This window comes from Rosa chinensis, chromosome 5 (genome assembly GCF_002994745.2).
Source record: "Rosa chinensis cultivar Old Blush chromosome 5, RchiOBHm-V2, whole genome shotgun sequence".
NCBI classification, from domain to species: Eukaryota; Viridiplantae; Streptophyta; class Magnoliopsida; order Rosales; family Rosaceae; genus Rosa; species Rosa chinensis.
The window spans coordinates 57,814,480-57,832,836 of NC_037092.1; the positions used below are offsets into that span (position 1 = coordinate 57,814,480).

At 39.1% G+C, this 18,357-nt stretch overlaps 2 protein-coding genes across 5 annotated transcripts; one reads left to right on the top strand and one right to left on the bottom strand.

Moving 5' to 3' along the window:
• Positions 1 to 1,158: 1,158 nt before the first annotated feature.
• LOC112202890 (pentatricopeptide repeat-containing protein At1g71210, mitochondrial) lies at positions 1,159 to 6,494 on the top strand. 4 transcript variants are annotated; one of them, XM_024343933.2, is made up of 4 exons: positions 1,159 to 4,087; positions 4,938 to 5,202; positions 5,555 to 5,696; positions 6,037 to 6,494. In XM_024343933.2, exon 1 carries the CDS (start codon positions 1,383 to 1,385, stop codon positions 4,023 to 4,025), a length of 2,643 nt encoding a protein of 880 aa, XP_024199701.1. In that variant the 5' UTR covers positions 1,159 to 1,382; the 3' UTR covers positions 4,026 to 4,087; positions 4,938 to 5,202; positions 5,555 to 5,696; positions 6,037 to 6,494. The 4 variants fall into 4 exon arrangements, with proteins under 4 accessions (XP_024199701.1, XP_024199700.1, XP_024199699.1 ...); XM_024343932.2 differs by having other exon boundaries at positions 6,058 to 6,494; XM_024343931.2 differs by lacking the exon at positions 6,037 to 6,494 and having other exon boundaries at positions 5,555 to 5,953.
• A 163-nt stretch (positions 6,495 to 6,657) lies between these two features.
• On the bottom strand, positions 6,658 to 14,883 carry LOC112202889 (pleiotropic drug resistance protein 2). Its single transcript, XM_024343930.2, has 20 exons — positions 14,182 to 14,883; positions 13,724 to 13,844; positions 13,406 to 13,494; positions 13,166 to 13,250; positions 12,739 to 13,029; positions 12,571 to 12,661; positions 11,250 to 12,150; positions 11,018 to 11,178; positions 10,738 to 10,841; positions 10,464 to 10,623; positions 10,296 to 10,376; positions 10,000 to 10,148; positions 9,359 to 9,691; positions 8,898 to 9,188; positions 8,733 to 8,816; positions 8,280 to 8,413; positions 7,969 to 8,196; positions 7,671 to 7,842; positions 7,335 to 7,589; positions 6,658 to 7,071 (listed from the first exon to the last, which is right to left on the bottom strand). The coding sequence occupies exons 1-20, from the start codon at positions 14,538 to 14,540 to the stop codon at positions 6,802 to 6,804; spliced, it is 4,359 nt and encodes a 1,452-aa protein (XP_024199698.1). The 5' UTR covers positions 14,541 to 14,883; the 3' UTR covers positions 6,658 to 6,801.
• Positions 14,884 to 18,357: the final 3,474 nt, after the last annotated feature.

An 18,357-nucleotide genomic window follows, 5' to 3' on the forward strand; every position in this document is an offset into this window, starting at 1 on the left:
AGTTTATTGGGGAGCAATAATATATTTATTGGGGGGCAATAATATGATTATTGGGTATTATTGGGGGGTAATAAAATCAGACGCCGGAATCCGATCACCGGTCCGGTATCCGGATTCGGGATTCCGGTCACCGGAGTCTGTGGCCGGCCACTGGTCACGGGAGTCCGGCTAGGTCTCCGATCACTTCTCTCTCTAAGTGACAAAGAAGGAGAGGGCAAAATTGTCCCAAAAAAAACAAAAACAAAAACTTAATTGGGTATTAGGGAAATAATCTCTTAGAGTGTTTGGGTAAGTGGACAATTTTTAAGCTAAAATTGGGTAAATGATCATTTCCCCAAAAGTTTTTGTTTTTTGTTTTTTTGGTATATGAGTATGGCTCATGGTAATTCGGAAGAGGCTCTTGTCGAAGTCCATCCACCCCCAATTCTCTAAAAAATTATGGTTTTTCTTGAAATAACTACTGATTGAACCGAAAAGTTAGAGCAAGAATATTACCAATTCTAACACCAAAAGCTACTAAAAAATTCAAAGACAATTCATTCAGAGCTGAGAGCTAATTTGTTGTCGCCAAAACTTGTCTCAAAATATAAAAAACTATACTTGCAACCAAAAGTTATTGATCCAGTTACCAACATATATAGGCTGAACATGGTTCGGTTGAAGGAGATTCATTCAAGCATTTTTATAATTACGTTGTTACTTGAGAGGAGAATCGAACTCTTGACCTAATAAATCGTAATCTAATTCACAATCCTCCCTTACCACTTAAGCTAACCTTAAGGGCCATCATTAATGCATTGTTTAACAACAGAGTAGTAGCATAAGTTTGTTGCTGAATGGGTTGTTTTTCTTGTAGCATTGTGAAAATTACTAACTAGATATCTAAGAGCATGTTAGCGCCCTTCTAGTGTGCAATTATGTAACAAATTAATGTTCCTTTGTGTTTCTTGCCGACCTAATTATATATTTGTATCCACACGCACCAATTGTTCATTCGATTAATGATGTCCACTAAATCAGGGCTCAAGAGCTCACTCTATACTTTCTTTCGATGATTCTTCACATTTTCTGTGACATGCTATGTCGACCCAAATATGAAAATTCATTTTCTATCATAGTATTCGTGTTATATATTATAGCATTGAATATATGAAGTAGATTTTTATTTTTATAGCATAATTTCCAAATCCTACGTCAAAAATCAGTGCTGCAAATGTGGGAAAAGTTAACACCTGAAATTTGCCCTCCACATCACATTGGTCTCTCTCTCTCTGTCTCTCTCTCACCTCCGCCTCGCCCAGCCAAGGCCGCCCCTAAATCCCCAAAACCCCTATAAACCCTAGTAACCCCTCAACCCCTCTCTAAGAATTCAGATAAGAGATATGCTTTTTTCACTGAAAAATCTAGCCAAATCTTCTTCTCATAGGACCAAGTCACTTGGCATCCTCACCGGCATTGATTCAACTTCAATTCCATTCACCACCGCCGCAACAACCACCACTACAACGTGCCTGATCCCGGCCAAGGACATCGTCCTCTCCTTCAAGCAATGGTTCAAGTCCGGCAACCACCACCTCCTCCACCAAATCTTCCAAATCCTCAAAGCCACCTCCGACAGCGACCACTTCAACCACCACCAGCAGCAATCCTCCGCCGACCTCGCCCTCTCGCATCTCGACCTCCACCTCTCCGAGGCTTTGGTGCTCGAGGTCCTCCGCTACGGCCACGACCACGAGCACGACGTCCTCTCCTGCCTCAAGTTCTTCGACTGGGTCGGCCGCCAGAACAGCTTCTACCACACGCGCGCCACCTTCAACGCCATTTTCAAGATCCTCTCACGCGCCAAGCTCATGTCCCTCATGCTCGACTTCCTCGCCGACTTCCGCAGGCACAAGTTCGACCACGGCGTTCGGTTTCATGATACATTGGTCATGGGCTACGCCGTCTCCGGCAAGCCTGAAGTTGCGTTGCAGCTGTTCGGCAGAATGCGCTTTAAGGGACTCGACTTGGATGCTTTTGGCTACCATGTGCTTTTGAATGCTCTGGTGGAGGAGAAGTGTTTCGACGCCGTTGAGGTCGTGGCTAATCAGATTTCCATGAGGGGTTTCGAGAATGAAATCACGCATTCCGTCATGCTCAAGCGGTTCTGCAAGCAGAACTTGCTGGATGAGGCGGAGGGGTATTTGAGAAGATTAGTGACTGAGGGCAAGGCCAATGGCTCTGCGGTGGGGGTTCTTGTTCGTGCATTGTGTCAGCATAAGATGTTCGAGCGTGCTACTAAGTTGATGGATGAGTTTCGGGACTTGGGGGCGGTTTCTATGGAGAGTGCTTATGCTGTGTGGATTGGAGACCTTGCGCAGGCTGGGAGGTTAGATCAAGCATTGGAGTTTTTACAGAGCAAGAAGTCATTGGAAGGGTATGTTCCCGATGTCTTTAGGTACAACATTTTGATTGGTAAACTTTTGAGGGAGGTTAGACTCGAGGAGGTTTGTGATCTCATGTTGGAGATGAAGGAGCGTGAGATATCACCCGATACGGTCACTATGAATGCTGCATTGTGCTTCTTTTGTAAAGTGGGAATGCTGGATATCGCGATTGAGTTGTATAATTCAAGGTCTGAGTTTGGGCTCACCCCCAATAGCATGGCTTACAACTACTTGATCAATACTTTCTGCGGGGATGGCAGCGTTGACGAAGCATATGGAGTGTTGAAATCCTCTCTTGACCAAGGTTACTTTCCAGGTAGGAAAACATTTTCCATATTGGCAGATGCTTTGTGCAGAGACGGAAAGCTTGATAAGATGAAGGAGTTGGTTGTTTTTGCTTTAGAGCGGAATCTTATGCCGAGTGGTTCCACCTATGACAAGTTCATTACAACTCTTTGCAAAACTAGGAGGGTAGAAGACGGTTATTTGATACATGAGGAACTTAACAGAATAAGTGAAGTTCGTAGAGAGAGTACATACATCAACTTGATTGAAGGTTTTTGCAAGTTAAATAAGGGTGATATTGCCGCTAGACTTCTGATTGAAATGCAAGTACATGGTCACTCACCAACTCATAAGCTGTTCCGACATGTAATTTGCTCTTTATGTGATACGGGAAATCCGGTAAATACAGACCAGCAATTTTTCACCTTATTGGAGATGCAGTTGTCTTGCCGGGAACCTACTTGTCGTATATACAACTTCTTCATCTATGGAGCTGGGCATGCCAAAAGGCCTGATTTGGCTAGTAAAGTATTAGAGATGATGCAGCGTAGTGGGATTGAACCTAATTTGAGTTCTGATGTTCTTATGTTGCAGAGTTATTTGAAGAGTGAACGATATTCGGATGCTTTGAACTACTTCAATGATCTGCGTCACAGAAGAAAGATCAGGAGAAGACTTTACAGTGCCATGATTACTGGTATGTGCAAGGCCAAAAAAGCAGTTATTGCACTTAACTTACTTAGGGAAATGAGAGAGGACGGAGTGGTTCCGAGCGATGACTGCTATGAGTTTCTTATACAATTGCTCTGCTGGAATAAAGAATACGATATAGCAGTAATCCTCATTAAGGACTTAGAGAAAGTCGGCCGCCACATTACATCCTTTATTGGCAACATACTTCTGTTGCATTCTTTGAAAAGTCAAGAGCTATACCAGGCTTGGGTTCGTCTAAGAGAGGTGCAAATCGAGATCTCTGATAATTCAATCCTTGGTCTGCTTATTGGTGCATTTTCTGGTCGTATTTGGGTGAGCCAACAGATTGAGAACTTGGAAGAAGTAATTGCTAGCTGCTTTCCGCTAGACTTGTACACATACAATTTATTACTTAGATGTTTCAGTAATAGCAACATGGACCATGCTTGTGCATTGTTCTATAGGATGTCACAGAAAGGGTATGAGCCCAATCGATGGACTTATGAAATCTTAGTACAAGGTTTTCTTAAGCATGGGAGGACAGACGAGGCAAACAGATGGCTAAAAGCTATGTACGTGAAAGGTTTTAGTCCAAACAAGCAAACGATGCGATTTGATTAACTCAGATTTATTAATTCTCAGTCCAAGGAATTTAATTGCCGTTCATTGAAGTCTCTATTGCGGTATGTGTTATTATTTGTTTATCTATTGCGGTTTGTCTTTGTTATTGTTTGGAAAGACATCTAAGCTAATTTATGAGCATGTAGAATTTAACATGTCTAACTGACAATGCCACGTCTCTTGTAGGCCTTGATAACAAATATTGATCAGGCTCTCTTGAGAAAGAAATTGTTAATCACATCATTTGTTTTAGTAAAACTTATGTTTCTTCTCAAGTATCTCTTACACAGATGTATTTTACCATTTACTTTTATCAAGCCTGTTTTTACTAATGGGTGAAGTTATATCTGGAATTTTTGGTTAGTTATATCTACAATTACAGGTTGAATGGTTCCATCTGAGAAATGTATATGAGTGGCGTTGCACCCTCCCAAATTATTAATTCACCCACTGGAAATTGTAGTAAATTGAAAAAATTATTTTTTGTTCATAACTTGTAGACGGGGTATTGCCTATAGGAGTCCAAACAAGTTGACGGCATCATATCTTTGGGTTCAGGAAGCTAGGAATTTGGCTTTCCAACTAAATTATACTCCCCACAAATGTGAAAAAAAATTGAGATATAACCACCTAGTTTTGTTGAGATATTTGAGCATAACTTTCTCTATAGAGCATTCTCTGACCAGTTTTAAATTTGTGTTCTCTTTGGATATTTTTAATTCAAGCATGTAAGTGTACTGAATTGTTATATATACTTTCAAGGTAGAAAGACTACTTATGTCGCTATTATACTTCATGCCGGGATTTTCTAATTCAGAGTATCGTATCAGAAGTACTGTAAATTTTGTTTTCCCGATGGACAGACGCTTACTTATCTATTTTCCTTGTAATGTTTTGTAAACATGATTGCAGAGCTTGCTGTGGGAAATACTGTGAGGTGAGTAGAGCGGAGGATCTTTCTCTCACCACAGCTGCTATGGCTGGGTTTACTGTTAGCGATGATGAAGATATGGTGAGCGCGACAACTATCTGGTTCTATCTGCTGCTGTAGTTGCAGCAGCTGCAAGAAGCACACGGCATCTGCCTTCCCTGCAATGCCTTCTTGAAGACATACTTGATGCAGCAGCTATCCCTCACACTTCTTCATCTGGGGGTGATTCTGAAGGGAAAAGTAAATGTACGCCCTTCATTCTTTGGATATTGGGCAGTTATTTTAGTTAATAATCTTTTTTTTTTTTTTTTTTTTGTATCCCTCTAGATCAGAAACATGTATAGTCTTCAGTTTGTACTTCTGATGATAAATGTTTGCTATTTGTCTTTGGAAATTAGTCAGTTGCATTTTGGGTCTTCCAATGGTCTATGGTGGTGGAATTGGACTTGTTATTTCAAAGAAACATTAAACTGACTTATGACTTTATAATCAATTGCATTTCGGGTTGCAATGGTCTATGGTGGTGGAATTGCACTTATTACTTCAAAGAAAGATTAGACTGCCTTATGACTTATTGATATTTATTTTCCTCCTACAGCTGCTGATAAATTCTAGAAGCTGGAAGCTGAAGCATGATGATGCAGGACAAGATGTCATTGGAGCAGTCAATGAACTTATTCATATATTGGCACTTGCCATGAATAGATTGCTGAGCAAGCAGTAAAGCACAGTCACCATAAGTATATTTTCCTCCTAGCCTTGACTATTAACTTCACTGCACTGTTATTCTTCCAAATATAGAAGCTTTAGCATTCATATATCAGCTCAGTTTCCACATTAAGATATACATATGTATACTATAACAGTATTTAGAGTAGTTTCAATTTGAATTTGCTGAGTGAGATAATTGTATACTAATCTTATTCACAGAATTTAGGTGGTTTTTTGTGATTTCTTTTGTAACTAGATTCAATGACATAATGATTTTACTGTTTGCTCTCTCTCTCTTTGCTGTACTATTACTTATGCCTTTTTTTATTTCTTAATCTATTGTTTTTCTTCATTTCTTGTTATGGGTAGTTTCTTCCAACTAAATTGCAGGTATAGATTTATTTGGGGGAAGGCCAATATGTACTGTGGGACACCTGCTGATGGGAGTATCATGGTGATGAAGGTTAAACCTACGTTTTCTGGTTTGGAAGAAGCAGAAAAGCCACACTCGTTGTTTGCCAATGGTTAACACAGGAAGGCTGAGTGGTGGTATTTCAGTTCGGTTGGCCACAGCAACAGCAGCGATGGAAGCAAAACTTAAGAGACCGATGAAGCAAATTGTCTAGATGGTTATCTGGGAAATGCAGAGGATTGGGATGAACTTGATTTGGGAACCAAGAAGCATCCTGGGGTGAAGGGCATCCTTTTGTTACTCTGTGCAGCTGTTGCACTTAGATTCAGTTGATTGAGATTTCAAGAATGTGGCTCATGGATTTTGAGCTGAGCTAGTATTACTTGTGGTTAATTTGGGTGAGGATGATATTTACCACTAAACGAAAGTCTTAGGAGATAGTCTGCTAGAAAGTCTGATTGTGTGAGGTCACGATATTACAGATACTACAACTTGACCCTTATTGGCTTATTGAAATTAAGCCTAATTTAAATCAAAAGAATGACCAAATCATCTCTAAATTTCTCCAATACAAAAGGTTTGGCATGCACAGTTCTAGACAAAAAAAAATTGATTCAAACAAAACACGAGGAGAAACTATAGCACAAGATTTCAGATCCCTTTGATGAATACAAGTAGCTGTGTTATCTCTAGATCTAATTTTCAAAAGACATGGAAGTTTCTCATCTCCTTTGGAAGTTGAGGAACTTGATACCATAGGCAAATACAAAGAAGAAGAGGAGCACCCAACCAACATGAGCAAGGACTACTGGTACAAGAAAGTCATAGTCATAGCCTAAATACTCCTTAAGGAATGCATCAACTGCCTTTGGTGCTGCACCCGGAATTTCGAGTAAACTCTTATAATCACCAACTTGAGATGTGAAAATGCCATAGATTGTCCAAGCGACTGGGGAACACCAGTAGTACCACCTCCACCATATTGGGATTAGCTGCAATATTAGAGCATGAACTATTTGGTTAATACAGTAGTGCAGTGCTAGACAACTTTATTGATTTGAATCATTACTGATAATCAGTGTCAGCTTTCTTTGAGAGTAGATCTAAATCCCACATCTGTTTTGTGAAATGTTTCACACTGAACAATTTCTAATTCATAACTAGAAGCTTTAGTCTCTTCATTTCGTTTTAGGACTGCATCCTTAGATCTTGCATATCTACTTCCAAACAAAAATTAGTAATTCTAATAACGTACCGGTCTAGGAATGAGGAAACCAGAAAACAAGTTCCAAAAGCTCAGGAAGAAGGACATAACAATGGCAGCAATCTGGTGGCCAGGAGTTAGCGCAACCACCATCATACCGTACATTGAAAAGTATGTGAAGCACATGAATATGAAGTAATAGAAGTACAGGAACTTGACCACCTTCCACTGGTATCCAATCATGGAATATAGCAGAAGAGTATAGATGAAGGTCTGTATTGTAACGTAAATTGTTTCTATAGCCACCTGCAACTCCAAAAAAAATATAATGACTAACAATCACAGAGCAGAGGAAATGTGAGACACAGATATGCACCTATCTCTTACCTGAGCAAAGGCATAAGGCAACTCGGAATACATTCCTGCTGCCCGTTCACGATAGAATACTGTTCTCTCAGTTGCCACTACAGATTGCACTGCAGAAGCATTGGAGGCTCCGAGGAAAAGAACAGCGGCATAAGTTGCTCCCAACAGGTTAATCAAGTCTTGTTGTTTGTGTCTGTAGAAAATATAATAGTCATATAGTTTCTTGTGAATGTCCATGTGTTACTTTAGTGCATCTATTTTCAGAAACATGACCATGGACATAAAGTAATGTATCTACTGTTAAAAAACATGAACATACATCTTGTCTCCTTTTCCCCAAAAGATTACACCAAATAAGATACCAATAACAATTGTCATGAAAAATCGGATTGCATTGTATTGCGAATTCCTCCAGTAAGACCAGTGTTGTTTCCAGAAGCAAGCCTTGCACTGAATTAAGAAACTTTGTGAGTAGCGGGTTGGGAAGTAGAGATCCTTGGAACCTGGTTGTGGAGTGCTTAGCTGCCTGATGAGGTCCTGATTTCTCCTGAAAATTGGTGAAGTATGTAGAAAAATTTCACAACCCACACAATGTTGTTTCTGAAGAGTGTGATGTTGTATTTTCCTTACCTATAGAGGTCCGAATTGGCGTAAACTTCTGCAAAATCAATGTGGAGTTGAGTCTCAACTGCAGTGGAGCTGATTTCTAACATCCATGTGGCAGGATTGTACCCGTCTTTTATTTTTTGAACCCCTGGAATACTCTACAAGAGGTTCCAATCATCAGTCAAACTTGGATAAGTGTTCACCATCACCATGCTCCTTATTATTCATTGAACTAGGTCACAGGAATCCTCATCTTCCATTTCCTACTATTCCATGCAACTCACAAATTTCTTCTCAATCAAGTTGGTCTTGGAGACTCACTGCCTTTATGTTCTATACTTCTATATTAACTAGTGTTTCTTTGGTCATGAGTGTTAGTTACCAGTGAACTTAGGATTTCATATCATATCACACATATATTGTGAATTTGGAATTCATTGTCTAACCAGTCGAGAATATTACAAAAATAAAACTCACCTCAAAATACTCAACAAGTTTGTGAGAATGAGAACCTAGGGGTCCAGCATAAATAACTTTTCCTCCTCTTTTCATCAAAAGTAGCTGCAAAAGAAACAACATCATGTTGATATAATTAGAACAGCATAAAGTGTGCTAAGGATTGAATCAAGAGATAAACTATACCTCATCAAAAGCTTCAAAGATATGTATGCTTGGTTGGTGGATTGTGCACACCACAGTCCGGCCAGTATCTACTGTGTTCCTTACAGCACGCATAACAATTGCAGCGGCTCTAGCATCAAGGCCTGATGTAGGTTCATCCATACAGATTATGGAGGGATTGGCTACCAACTCTACAGCTATTGTGAGCCTCTTTCGCTGTTCAGTTGAAAGACCATCTACTCCTGGAAGTCCGACTAAAGCATTCCTCAGTGGGTTAAGCTCAACTAGTTCCATGACTTCTTCAACAAACATCTATATGATAAATGATAAGTTTTGTGAAGCTTAATGTTGTCTAAACATTACTAACACATCATGATGAATTTTATGTTAATAGTTAAATATTTTCTGAGGTGGAAAAGTTGCAATTTTGTTACAGTTAATAACATAAATTTGTCCATAAAACAATATCATCAAAGTAGTACCTTTCGTGTTTCCTTCTTTACATCTGAAGCAAGACGCAACCATGCAGAGTACAAAAGGGATTCATAGACAGTCACATAAGGAGAATGGATGTCATTTTGTTCACAATAACCACTAACTCGAGCAAATGTAGCTTGGTTTTTTGGGTAGCCAGAAATGCTTATACTACCCTCAATGTACCCACCAGTCTTCCTTCCTGATAAAACATCCATCAAGGTTGTCTTTCCAGCACCACTGACTCCTACTAAAGCTGTTAAGACACCTGGTCTGAAAGCACCACTGACATCTCGTAGCAGTTGTAATCTGCTCTCTTGAATCCCTTGACTCTTCATTTCCTGATGGTATGAGAAAGCACTAGCTAATTGGATCAATCTAGTGTCTACATCTGGAACTATAAGCCAGTAATTTCCAACTTTAAATTTGGAAAAAAAAATAAAAATAAATACAACTTGAACTATGCATCTGGTTGTTTACTCTCCTAAGAGTTTGTGATTTCTGACATGTCCAGTTGAAATTTCAGTTTTCAATCCAATTTATAACCAAGGTTTAATTTCCTGTTTACATGTCTTTTAAAGTATGACTAGAAATTGGCAGAAAAAGATCTTGATACATATTGCATGGTGGATTGGACGAAGTGACTTACAGCAGGCATATCCACATAGTAGTTAACATGGTCAAAAGCAAGTGAAAGGGGCTGGAAGGGCAACACCATTCCTCTTCGAGTTTCAGTATTTGAAGAACTCATGCTTGAGCTTGTAGGCTCTCTGGTATTCCTCACCGGAGTATCAGTGCCTACATATCGAGATAGCAAATGATAACAGTTAGAACACAGTAATCAATAAAATGTTATGCACTAATTAAAATTTCCCTCACTGTCATCATCAAATAAAGTATCATGGACACCAAAATAGGAGAACAAGTAGCATAAACCACACCAACCTTCTGAATTGGATGTCAACTGCTTTTTAGTAGTGAGATCAGAGTGGTTGTCCGAAATTACCGCTTTAGAATCACCAAGTGCTGAAATTGAGCTCGGGAAAAGAACAATTAGTACAGGTTCCTAATTAAAAAGCACAGAATTACTAGGTGAAATAGTGAGAAACTTACGCTTCAAAAATGTTAGTGCTGCAATGAAAAGAACGTTAAAGAGAAGAGAATATCCAAGGAGTGCTCCAATGCAAATCCAATACCAATATTCGTCTACAAACAGTCCTCTTTCCTTAAGGAGGGTCTTTCCAACTGTAGGTTGGCTAGAACCAGTTATGGGCTGTGCACAAGAAAATGATACTTATGCAATAGCCAAAAAAAAGGAGGCTACTAAATTTCAATAGAAATATGAAGGAGTTTCTTCCTCTAGGCCTTAATAGATCTGATAACTTACGCTGCTCCATCTTTTGTCTAGAAACTCATTAATGGCAATGGCATTTTGCCCATACATCATAGGAGAAATATAGTAGCCCCAGATCATCCATGGTTTAATGTCACCTGCACAAGTAAAAGTAGTATCTGTTTCTGATATTTGCTAAAAAAAATCATGAAAAGATTACCATTGATTTTTTTATTTTTTTTTTTGATTTGTGAACATATTGATCAACATATAAATATGTGGCAGTTTTACTTCAAGTCGAGAAAACTCCAAACCCCAAAGAAGGAAACCTTGCCTTTGGCAACTATAAAACCTCCAAGCACAAAGACCAGTAGCAAGGTAAATGTTCCAATTGTTTGTGCAACAACTTCTGTTCTTCCAACAGCTGCAATGAAACGGAAGAGGGAGAGAGCCATCTGATGCACTCCAAAGAAAGCCAAGAATTGTTTGAAAAACCTGCAAATAATATAAGTTGTCAACAGGAGCAGATAAGTAAATGCACCAAGACTAGATAAATCAGCACCTACCTACTTGCAGCAGGTGCAAAACCAATGGAGTAATAAGTAAGAATGATCCAAATGCCTGACTCCATTACTGAAATGGGAATTCTGAGGATCCAAAGGGGCAACCCGAAAGCCCACCCTGGATAGAACAAGGCATCTCTCTGTTTATAGAACACAGGAAGCCTGAAAACTGTCATGGAAAGCTCTGCCATTCCATTAAACATGACATTGATGAGACTGAAAAACAATGCACCCCAAAATTTTGCTGCATCTTGTATTTGACCAGCTTTCATTTCTGTTCTTAAGAACACAGTCAATGCGATTACAGCCATGATTGTTATCTGGGTGGTCTTGAATATGTATACAAATGAATTGCGCTTCATCAGTAGCCATTCCCTTGAGAAGCATGCCTTGAAGAGTTCCCAATTAGATATTCCGTACTTTTCTCTCACCAAAGCACCTGGATGGGTACTAGACTTATCATAAGGGACTCTTAGCTCTTCAGAAAGCCTTTGACTAATATAAAAGGAGTTGAAGGTTTGAGCAAACTCGGGTACGGAGATATACTTGTAAGGTTGATTCCTTTTAAACCAGTATTGTTCTTGATCCTTCTTGGAAGTTACTTCTTGCAAAAAGTCTGCAACACCTTTCCTCTTTGGGCATTTGAAGCCCATATGTTCAAAAAATTCAAGAACATTGTCACGGGAACCTTGATAGACAATTTGACCCTCTGAGAGTAGGATAATGTCATCAAAGAGGTCAAATGTCTCTGGTGCAGGCTGCAGGAGAGAAATGATCATTGTCATGTCCATAATATGAGCCATCTGCCTCATGTACTTGACGATTTGAAATGTGGTGGAACTATCCAATCCTGTTGATATTTCATCCATGAAAAGGGCTCTTGCTGGCCCAACTAACATTTCCCCTACATCCAATGAAAATGATGATCGAGTCAATCCTCTCTGAAAGCTAATACTTATAAGGAATATAAAAATGAATCTATTTACTTGATATTAGGCGAATGATAGTGCATCCTAAGTAGCATAACCACTAACCCAAAAGAAAGAGATATCTATAGGTTGCACCTAAATTGTCATGGACAAAAGGATGCTGTTTCAATTTTCGTTCCATATACATGTTTGTAAGTGTGAGTGTAAATATGTACGTGTGTAAGGAGACATAGAGAGGAAGAGATACTAGAAACATTGCACATTACGAAATTTGCAGCATTTACGATTCAGTAACCACGAATGTCTAAGGAATTGGTGAATAAAGCTTTGCTTTCTTTAGTGCCTCAGTTATAGATGATGGTGTAGAAATTCCTTTTACATTAATGCATACATACCAGTAGTTACACGCTTCTTCTGCCCTCCAGAGATGCCCCGCCTCATGTCATCACCCACCATAGTATCAGCGCAAATATCCAATCCAAGTATCTGTTAGAGAATCAATAGATGTTATGCTTGTCAAGCAAGATGAAAAAATTGATGGATTTCTTGTCTGGCAAGCAAACCTTAAGAACATAATCTGTCATCAAACTACTTTTCTGGCCAGCCACTGCTGTGGCTTTCATGAATGCATCAATCTCAGGATCCGGTTGTATGCCTTCTTGTTTCTCACGCCTTGATGCTTCTGCCAGCATTTCATACCTGCTTCCGACTCCCAGGCACTGTCCCGAGAAATCAAGAGTCTCGCGTACTGTCATCTCACCATAGTGAAGATCATGCTGGCTAATATATGCACTAGTTCTCTGAGGAACAAATTCGAAGAACTCGTGACCACAATAGGTAACTTTTCCTGTTACCTGTTCACCCAAAGTACCAGCAAGGGAACATGAAGTTGTAGACCCAAGAACATACTTACAGACGTAATCAGAGTAAGGGAGAGGGAAGGAAAGTAATATAATTAGAGTACAGATATATAATCAGAGTAAGACAGACCCTTAAATCATCATCAAGTTTTCCAGAAAGTGCCTTTAGAAATGTTGTTTTTCCTGAGGCAGGAGGTCCAAGAAGTAGAGTCATTCTAGAAAACAAATAACAATAAATCAAAAGGGAACTTCAGAAACCATACATAACAATAGGTTTTACTTTGCAGATACTATATGTGAAATTCCATCGTGAAAGCTGGTATGCTGCCTATAGTGAAAACACTACTATATGAAGATTTCAGATATGTACCTTGCTGGTCTCACTATTCCACTCACATCTTGAAGTATCTTCACTACCCTTTTCTTCGATGGAGAGAGCCCACAAAGTCCAAGAACTCCCTATAGAATTAGAAAAACAATAATGCAAAAACAAAGAACCCCCTTTAGCAAGTAGAAACATATGCACAAGGAAGAACCTGCAGCTACAAATCTGAAATTTCAAGTTCATATTATGCAATTTAAAATTTTCTAGAAGATAATTCTTTTTCCCAAGTCCAATTTCATTTAAATTGACCACTAATCATTCCATTCTTAGTGATTCAAGAATTTTTGAAGTTAGGAATTGTACCTCTATTGCATTTAAGGTGGAATTGTACAGAGTTGGAAGTGCTCTGGTCCCAACATATGCATCTCCCTCGACTGATAAATCCTGGAATCTCACTTCAATCTTTGGAACCTCGATTCCAACCCTATTTATAAAAACAAAAACTAGTTAATAAATGTATCAAGTCACTCAATTAAACCCCAAATACATTTGAACTCTCTTCAGTGGAAGATGGTTGCCTACTGATCGAACTCAAGATTTAAGGGTGAAATGAGAAGCTTTGGGAAAAATTCTACTGGCGAGCCTAGTGAACAACTGGGAAGTCCATACAGAATCACTCCTACATTGAGCAGCTCTATATTTATAAGGAACCAAGAACCTAACACTATAATCTTCTAGTATAGCTAACCCATAGAAAACCCTTCTAAATTTGGGAGACCAGCTAGATTAAAAAGAAGCACATTAGACATGAACACACTAACCTGTCAGTCCTGTCCCTGAGCTTCCTGAGAAATTTTTCATTATCATCCTCAACAACCTTTAGTATGCTATCCATCAACTTCTTCTTATCATCTGCCCCAAGCTTTGTAACATCAACCTCATCATGCGTTATCCTTCCATTGCTCATGACCTGCCTCAACATCCCCTTCTTCAACCTGTCATAAGTGGGCAGCCGCTCTATTGCAGCCCACCTCAGCTCCTCCTCCTCCTCCCGCTTCCTCTCACTCCTCTGGAATGCATCTTGCTGATCATTCCACATGTCTTTCATGCTTGTTTCCCGCCAATTCATGCTACTTCCAGACCGCACCAAGCCTTCTCCGGCCAATGCTGCAGCCGCCATTGTTCAAGTTTCCTCACCCGAAAATTCAAGTTCTTACTACTAAGTTAAGGGAATATCAAATGAGATCATGTTTTGTGGTACAGAGTGTTTGAGAATACATATTGGCAATGAATGAGTGAAGAATAAAGAAAAAACAGAGGAAGCATTCGGATACTGTTTCTTCAGAAGAGGCAAGGTACTTAAACTTTTGTATATATAACAGTCGGATTCCCCTACCAGTCTTTCTTAGTCCAAAGAGATTCTACGCCCCGCATGATTCATGTTGACATTGCTGACAAAGAGAAAGAGAGACAGAAGGCGTTCGGATGTGGATGAAGTATCTGGTTTTCACATGGGAAAATATATGGTTATCATGGTCCCCAGGAATATGGTGCTTCTTCTTTTGAAAAAAAAAGCTTGTATTGTATATGTATGCAATTCATAGTTACATGCGTGAAGTTGCAGCAAAGCAATCAATTCTATTCCCCTTTTTCTTTTTCTTTTGGCATTCTAATTAGTACATTCATGATCACACCAAATAGGTATGGGAAAAATATGACATGTACATTCTGCAGTCGCTCAAAGCTAAGTTTCCTAACAAGAGTAAACAGTAAACGGTTGATCTGTCTATGACTTCATATTGTTCAACTCCAACAGAATCAAATTTGATAGCTTTAATCTTGGATACCCAAAATGGCCGCAGTCATCAAAGCAAGATGGCAGGGTGAAATAATCGAAATAACATCATCCTATGTGTTCTTGCTCTACAGACTACCACTAAAACACTAGGAAATCGAAAGGCAAAGAGAGACTTCAAGGTACATTATTAAGCAAATTAAAGAGGTAACAAACACCAGCAATAGCAACTGTAGCTCCGATAATACAGCACGAATAATTAGAGCAAGAAACTCACAATCACAAGTGAGTTCTGGAAGTGAAGACCATGGAGCTTACAGTACAGTACATTCAATTTCTATAGGCAACAAGGATCCATTGACATGCTTCAGCTATAGCTAGGATCCATTCCTTTTGTTTACTCGTTGGTCGTCCCCAGTATCCATTCAATGTGACAAGTCCTTGAACCTCTTAGGAAATTTGAAAATTTAAGGAAGAACTTTGTCACAAATTCTTTAAGGAAACTACAAGTATAGATTGTCACCTTACTCAAAAGAACTCCGTGCTTCAATAAGTACTCTGCTACTTCCATCTTATCTGGCCCTTCAAATCCCCGTATGCAAATTCTCTTGAGGCATGACAACAAACATATATGCACAGATTCCGGTGGACACCATTCATGGACCAAGTCACATTTGTCATGAATAACACTTCTACATTGAATGTTCTAAAGATCATTAAAACAAAGAAGTTAAATTGCAATCTTCGCAAATATAGCAATACCATTTAGCAATGGGTAAATCAACATGCACTTACATTTTCAAATATAGGAGATTCCAGATTGGACAATACATTGAGGAAATTTGTCAGTAACTGAAAATAGCAGCAACTTTGAAGATGTATCTCCAAGTGGTTCAAATTGTGAGATGTAGGCAGACGATATAGGTATACAATGTCTGGATCCTTCAAAATGATAGAAGTATGAATCACATCAAGGACTCACCAACATTAAACATTTCCTCAGCACAAAATGGCATTGCACTAATACATTGGAGCATGTAATAAGCCTTCCAACCTCTAAGGAAATAATAGCATGCATACGTACCCCAATATAGGGCCCTGAAACTTTCAGATATTTGACATTGAACATTGCTGCAAAAAGCCTATGAATGCGATCAGCATAATCAAGTAGAGAGTGAAATTGCTCAGCTGCATGCATGACTGCATTTTAGTCCTGACTTTGCTTGGGGATTTGGCATTTTCAGAGTAAAGCTCGCCAAAACACCCTCCTTGAGATCAAGGTTTTCAAGATTTGGAATATCAGCATTAATAAAGATTTTGTATGCATGACCTTCTTCCTCCTCTTGGGCAAACAAATTCATTCGTAGTTTTTTCAGTCTGGGTGCTGTGACATTCATACTCAAAGGTCAAAACTGAACCATTTTCAAGTCTTCCCAGATGTCCATCTATAGTCAAGTAGCAGGGCAACAAGGAAACAACTCCTCCATTGATTTAACAATTATAGGATAACAGACTCTAACATGTAGGTACTTGAGACTTGGAAAACAGTTTGAGTTGGGAACAATGGCAATACCATTGTAATCTAAGTTCAGCTTCAAAACCATCAATGTTTTGCACAAAAATAGGCTTTTAAGTAACACAAGAATGTTCTTTGAAGACCCATGCTGACATTGGCTCAAGAAAGAGGAAGTTAGATCCTGAAAAAAGATCAAGATCGAGTTCGAGTTCGACAATATTTAAGCCTAATGGCACTGCAAATCCAACGAGAAAAATAAGTTTTGATTCCATTACATTGAAGACGGAATCTGGTAATATCTGAGCTGCCACGGAAGAGATGTACTCGATCCACAAACCTGCAGACCTATCCAAGTCCTAGTTAGGTAAAATTGCAAACAGGTCTAAATTCGGAACATAAGCCCATGTATTCTCCCATCTGTGCGTTAAAATGCAGGTCTGTCCAGCATTTCTTCTTGGAAGAAAGGAAAGAGTGTGGTGCAATTCACTGATTCTATCTTCAATGCATGCTTTTGGACGCTTCGAGTTTGACCCCATTTTTATGTAATACCTTCCTGAAAAGCATAATGTGGTACTCCTCAGAACTGAAACAACTAAGTCAATTCGGTGGCTTCAGAATCAATGTATCGTCTAAGTTTGGGTATATCCGTCGAAATTAGACACTATTCCATTATATCCTCTTTGCAACAATTGGTTTCTAGATTAGTTACAATGGAGAAAAAATTGCTTCATATATGAATGTGGCAAAGAAACAGAGGATCACATACAACCTACGCTGGAGTTCAGGGAAAATGTACCCAAAAACAATGACCTAAAGGAAGTTAAGGAAACTTTTCAATGGAAACCCAAAATTCTTGTTGTTCTGTCAGTTCTGAATTGAAACGAAAAAAAGTTGAGCTCTTTGGGTTTTCATTGAAAAGCAAATATTATAAGATTTGGCACTTTGGCAGTAATCTTTCCCGTTAGTTTCAGGGTTTCCTGTGTATCCAAACAGAGAAAAGATAAAGAACAAACATTGAACAATTTCAGAATGGGATAATTACCTGATATGATAGGGCTTCAGTTTGGTGGGAGCAGATGCCAGTGTTTGTGTGTTTGGTTTGGTAATAGGAGAAGAGAAGCCGGGGGTCACTGTTAACATTTTCCCCTCCATGCCAAGTGTTTGAAAAGTGAGACAGAGACACTGTGAGAGGCTTAATGCCAAAGATGAAAAGGCCATAACGTTTCGTCAATTCGCCGATGTATTTAATACGATCAACACGATCACATTCACGATTCTTCCATTTTTCTTTCAATTAATTACTAGTTCATATGACCAAATTGGAAAATATGCTTACTATATACATCTTGTTGTGTCCCAAACATTAATGGTCTAAGTTGATGACGGACTAGAGTCAGGCGTGGGAGCCACCCCTCACTTTTGCCATTTGGTTTGGTAATTACGAAACTGATCGAATACCAATCAATGTTTTAGGTTCAATAAACCGACATTTTGGTAATCGAGACCAATAAAATCGAAATAAAAAATTATCAAAAAAGTTGGTTTGATTTTGGTAAATACCGAATCTATCACATAGAAATAATACTTATTGCAAAAAAGCAGAAGAGAAGTCCAGAACTTGCCTCACGCGCCTACTCCTTTTTCTCCCGTAACCCAGTTGTTCCCAATTTCAGATTCCGATTGGCC

What these genes read in the sequence shown, in the direction of transcription:
- LOC112202890 (XM_024343933.2), top strand. Translation starts at nt 1,383, where the DNA reads ATGCTTTTTTCACTGAAAAATCTAGCCAAATCTTCTTCTCATAGGACC.
- LOC112202889 (XM_024343930.2), bottom strand. Translation starts at nt 14,540, where the DNA reads ATGGCGGCTGCAGCATTGGCCGGAGAAGGCTTGGTGCGGTCTGGAAGT. An exon ending in CCACCTTAAATGCAATAGAG is followed by an intron (nt 13,495 to 13,723) that starts GTACAATTCCTA and finishes CTAATTCTATAG; the next exon opens with GGAGTTCTTGGACTTTGTGG. An exon ending in GAAGAAGCGTGTAACTACTG is followed by an intron (nt 12,151 to 12,570) that starts GTATGTATGCAT and finishes CATTGGATGTAG; the next exon opens with GGGAAATGTTAGTTGGGCCA.